At 37.1% G+C, this 5605-nt stretch overlaps 1 protein-coding gene across 1 annotated transcript in view; it reads left to right on the top strand.

Moving 5' to 3' along the window:
• The window catches only part of ADAM9 (ADAM metallopeptidase domain 9), a 175810-nt gene that overhangs the window by 63420 nt on the left and 106785 nt on the right, over window positions 1-5605 (top strand). Inside the window, exons 3-4 of the mRNA XM_030884665.2 lie at window positions 673-731; window positions 1996-2074. Of these exons, the coding sequence (XP_030740525.1) occupies window positions 673-731; window positions 1996-2074 (138 nt within the window). The remainder of the gene's footprint in view (window positions 1-672; window positions 732-1995; window positions 2075-5605) is intronic.

Genomic DNA, 5605 nt, shown 5'->3' with positions numbered 1-5605 from the left:
CTTTTGATAGCTGGACACCACCAGCTTCCTTCACATTTGCCTATGCACCCATTTTGTCTTCAGTGATCGTGTCGGGAAGGTGAGCATCATAGAATGCCGGATTGTTAGAACAAAGTGTTCTTGTGTTGAGGGAGTACGTGAGTCGAGGCCCAATGTCCATCTTTTAACTTGGACTTTTTTCTTCTGTACTATCAGATGCTAACTCCTGAAATGGTTAAGTATTGCTGTTAAGTACCATCCAGTCAGTTTTGACTCATAGTGACACTGTCCACAACAGAAGAAAGCACTGCACGGCCCTGTGCCATCCTCACAATTGTTCCCATGCCCGAGCCCGTTTTCACAGCCACGGGGTCAGTCTATCTTGTCGAGGGCCTTCCTCTTGTTTACCAACCTTCCACTTTACCAGTCATGATGTCCTTCTGCAGAGGAAGCCTTGCCTTCCTTGCCTCTAAGGAGCTCTCTAGCAATACTTCTTTAAAGACAGGTCACTTTGTCCTCTTAGTAGTCCATGATACTTTGAATATTCTCCAGCACTACAATTCAAGTACATAGATTCTTCTTTAAAAAAAAAAAGTTCTTCTATGAAATAATTATAATCAGTATGGAAATGACCTATTGAAAAGTAATTTATAAAATGGTGTTATATTATTTTTTCTTTTTCTATGCTTTTAGGTATCTTATGTCATTCAGTTCAAAGGAAAAAAACATATTATTCACCTGGAAAGGAACAAGTAAGATATTTTATTTACTTTATCTTTTCAGTTTTATTTTTATTTATTTTTTAACCTATTATTGGCTTCTTTTCTAGTTAGATACAGTAGTTTAGTAGATTGATAACAAAAGAGAATAATGAGAGTAGAATCCATACTATTTTGAGTTTCCCTTACCTAAGAGCAAATTTAAAAATAAAATATGAAATTGAACGAGTTATCACCAAAACTGAACCCACTGTCATCGAGTTGAATCTGAAGTCATAGCAACCCTAAATGGAGTTCAGAGAACAGATCCTTGTGGAACAAGCAGCTTTATTTTACTCCTGTGGCATGGCTGGTAGATTTGAATTTTGAACCTTACAACTAGCAGCTCAGTGCCTACCAATACCTGAACTTGGATAATCAAACAAACAAAAAACAATTCAAATTCATTGACAGTGAGTCAATTCTGACTCATAATGACCCTGTAGGACAGAGTGGAACTGTCTCTGTGGGTTCTTAAGGCTATAAATATTTTGAGAGCAGAAAACCTCATCTTTCTACCTTAGAGTGACTAGTGATTTTGAACTGCCAACATTCCAGTTAGCAGTCTAACCTGTAACATTATGCCAGCAGGGTCAAATATGACTTTTGTTACTGATAAAGAGTAGTTTGGAGGATTTAATTTAGAATGATAGCTTAATGGACCTACTAATACTGCATTTCAATATTAGGGAGATTTACCCATTGACATCAGTGTTGCACAAGAACTCTAGAGAAGCACAGTGGAATTTGTGTCCTTGTTGGGCAATCAGTGATTTCCAAAGAGGAAAGAGCACAGGACAAAGCCAAGCATCTCCAGTTTTTTTTTCTTTCAGATTCATCACTGGGGTTCTGAGGGAGTGGGGGAGAAGAAAGGATGCTTCTATTATCCAGGCTTAATTAATTGAAATGACACAAGAGAAAATGCAGATATTTGTTACCTGCTGCCATTGAGTCAGTCAATATGCCCTGCAGGACATAATAGACCTGCCCATGGGATTCCTGAGGCTGTCAGTCTCTATGGGAGCAGACAGCCTCATCTTTCTCCCAAGGAACCATCGTCATCAGAGCTCCTGCCAAATTTACTAAGGGGTTTAAATACTTTCAAGCCAACCCTTACTCCTCCAGGGCCCTTTCTCAATTGCACAGGTGTGATTATCTTATTTATTCATCTGTTCTAGAAATAATGTCTTCTATGAGTTGTGACCTTACTTGTATATAAATATGATAATTGTAAATTATGTGTTTTATTTCTCTTTAGAGACCTTTTACCCAAAGATTTTGTAGTTTATACCTACAACAAGGAGGGGGCTCTGATCTCTGACTATCTTGATACACAGGTAATATATTTTCCTCTTGATTGTATAGTGAGATTTAAGACAACTGTAAGTTTAAAATGAGTCCATTCAGGACTATTGCATTGCGAGACTCCAAAGAGCACCATTCTCATTATAATATGTGGAGTTGGCTTTGGGGTTGGTGAGCACAGTTAGGTAGACTGCCCTGCATCGTTCAGCTAGCTCTCCAGGTACTTAATAGTAACATGTTTTGTTTTTGTTGCTGCTTGTTTGTTTTTAAAAGACAAGATAGATCTTTTATTTATTATTATTAAATACTTTTATAACCTTCTATTTGATAATCCTTAAAGTTTGAAATATTTTGAAAATGTTTTTTATTTTTTTGTTGGAAGTCTTTGAAAGCCACTTCTACTTTCTTAGTAAATCATTTTATTTGCCATTAGTACTTAATAAAGAACAAACCTTTATTGGCTATTATAAGTTCTCATGTTCTAATTTTTAGCTGAAAACAATTCTTCCCTAAAGAGGTGTGGTCCTCTCAGTGTCAGAAACAGAACACTGTTGGCAACAGAACTGGCCAGGAATACTTGAAATAATTGGCAGATGCCAAATTTGGCTTTTGATCAGGATTTTTTTCCTGTAGAATCTTTTTCACATGGAAATTAAATTTTAGAAATCACTTAACATGTGAAATAAATGTCCAAGTTACTATATATCGTAGAATTCTGGAGTAGCTTTGGAGTAGCAAATAATAGAAATTTTCATAACTAACCCTTTCAATTCACTGATGATCTAATTTCCTCTGTAAAGTGTATTTACTGATGGTTACGGATTAAATTGTGTGTCCCCCAAGTAAGTATGATAAATCCTGACCTCTGTGCCTATTGTTGTAATCCCTTAGGGAATGTGTTACTGAGTTAGTTAATTGTGCCAACCTGGCCGATAATCACATGTGGGACTAATTGAAAGGCGGAGGGATAAATGGGTGGTGAGCCTCGTCTTTCTAGTTCTCGGGTCTCTTGCTTTGTGATGGTCGCACCAGGGTGCAGCTGCCTTAGCAGTTCCCTGCTTCAACTTGCAAGATTGACTTCCTACAAGATATCCCCAAGGAGAAGCCACATGGACCTATTCCAATGCAGCCCTGGGTGCTGGAGCAGCTGTGTGGAGACCCCTGCTAGTGCTGAGATGCTTACTTGTTCACTGACTCAGCTTTCCTCCTGCAGTCGGCATCATTGCCTCTGTTTTGTGAGGTGGAGGACTTTGTGGACTGGTGTTGGGCTAATGGGTTAATGTTGGACTTGTGGGCTTGGGCAGCATTGGGTTGGGATGTTTTCGTGATGCACCTTTTCTTTACATAAAACTCTCTTATACATGAGTTGCTGTGGATTTGTTTCTTTAAAGTACCTAGACTTATACAGTTACCTCTGTTATATTACGGAGACAGGATTGGTGTAGGGTAAACCAATCTCTTTTGAGATCTGAAAGTGATCAAACAAGCCAGCTGAGCAGAAATGGGCAGAGATGAACACCAAGCCACATGGAGTTCTCAAGGGAACTAGGAAACAAGCAGAGAGAAGTACATTCCCTCAGCTGGCACCTGGAATTTTGACTTCTAGTCTCCCAAACTGCAAGAAAATAAGCTTCTGCTGGTTGTCTTACTAGTTGAGCTTTTTGCTTACAATGTGTGAATTTATCTCTAAAACTGTATCAGTTACATTTCTTGCTATAATCATGCAATTTACTGAGGTATTTTGTAAGTTCAATAAATGGGATTTATTTATGTACTTTTGAGAACTAGGATATTTTAGAAATACTTATTATAGCAAAAAAAAATATCATCTACTGGGTATCTTAAAGGACCAGCGGCTGGGTTTTAGTCATGTTGTAGAGAGCTTTTAAGTTTTCCGTGCTGTGATTTACCGTATGGGAGCCCTGGTAGCACTAACTGTAAGACAGACCAGTGGTTCCACGTGCCAGCCTCTCTAAGGGAGAAAGTCTCGTGAACATTTAGTCTTGAACCATGAGTCAGAATTGACTTGATGGCAGCGGGTTTTCGGTTTTGGTGTTATCTGAAATAGTAAAATGTATTTTCTTCTAGCAAGAAGGTGGCAATATCAAAAGCATATTTGAATAAGAAACAGTAGAATGGGGGGAAAAATAGTGGCTATGAATTACTCCATACTACAGAAAGTTCAAAAAAATAGATATTTATCCTGTGCTGTTTATAATATAGCTTTTCAGTTTTTAATTCCACAATTTCAGATTTTCAGGAAGAGTTGCATAAGTAATACAAAAAATGTGTGCATACCCTTAACATACATTCTCTAGATGTTGGTATTTACTATATTCGTTTCATCATTTTCCTGAATGGTTTGAGTATGTTGTGGGCTTGACACCTCTTTATTACTAAACACTTCAATGTAGGTTTCCTAAACAAGGAATTGTTCTACATATTTACAGTATAATTATCAAAATTAGGAAAGTAACTATTATCTAATTTTACAGACCTTGTTGAGATTTTTTTTTTTGAGAAAGCCAATAATCCCAATAATGTCCTTTATAAGGAAAGACAATCCAAGCTTAAATGTTGCATGCAGTCTTGTATTTTCAGACTACTTTAGTCTGGAAGGCTTTATTCTTTCTTTATATTTCATGAAAGAAGAGTGAGTGCATTGTTGCAGAGTAAGTTATTCTGTAGAATGTCCTGCATTCGGGGCTTATCTGATGTTTACTTGTGATTAGATCCAAGTTAAGTATTTTTTGCAGGGATTCCACCCATGAGAGTGCATCATACCAGTAAACAAATGCTGGTGATTAATTGTAATCTGATATTGATCATTTGGCAAAGGAATTGTCTGCCAACTTTCTGTAAAGTTCTAATTAATTAGTTAATTAATTAATATGTATATTATGATTAAATACTTAGAGATTTGCATGAGTCAATTGTTATTGTAATGATAGAGAAAATGGTGATTTTCTAATTTCATCAGTGCTTCTACTTTCACAAGGAGGCTTTTTGGCACTGTGATGTAAGCACTGGATTGCTAATTTTAAGGATGGCAGTTCAAACCCATCTTCTACACCACAGGAGAAAAATGAGTTTATCTGCATCAGTGAAGATTTACAGTCTTGGAAACTCTAAAGGCCACTCTGAATTGGCATTGCCTTGCTGACAGTGGGTTTGATTTACTCTATATTCATAGTTACTGGGTGGTACCAATGGTTTGTACTTAACTACTAATCGAAAGTTATTGATGTGAATTCACTAAGCAGTGCTGCAGAAGAAAAACCTGCCAATCTGCTTCTGTAAAGAGTACATCCAAGAAAACCCTTTGGATCAATTTTACTCAGTAACTCATGGGGTCATCACAATGACTGAAATGAACTTAATAGCAATTGGTTCATTTGTTTTCTCCCCTACATTCACCAGTGATGTTTAATGTACGGAAGAGCTTTCCCTTCTTAATTATGGTGGATTGTGTGGACTTAAAGTCTTACTTTTTCTTTCTTTTTAACATTTTATTAGGGGCTCATACAACTGTTATCCCAATCCATACACACATCAATTGTGTA

The sequence above is a fragment of the Echinops telfairi genome, unplaced genomic scaffold (assembly GCF_000313985.2).
Source record: "Echinops telfairi isolate 266 unplaced genomic scaffold, ASM31398v2 ScPeMD7_9;HRSCAF=40, whole genome shotgun sequence".
NCBI lineage: Eukaryota > Metazoa > Chordata > Mammalia > Afrosoricida > Tenrecidae > Echinops > Echinops telfairi.
Note: the sequence above shows the minus strand (reverse complement) of the source record. Positions and strands in the feature narration are given on the sequence as shown.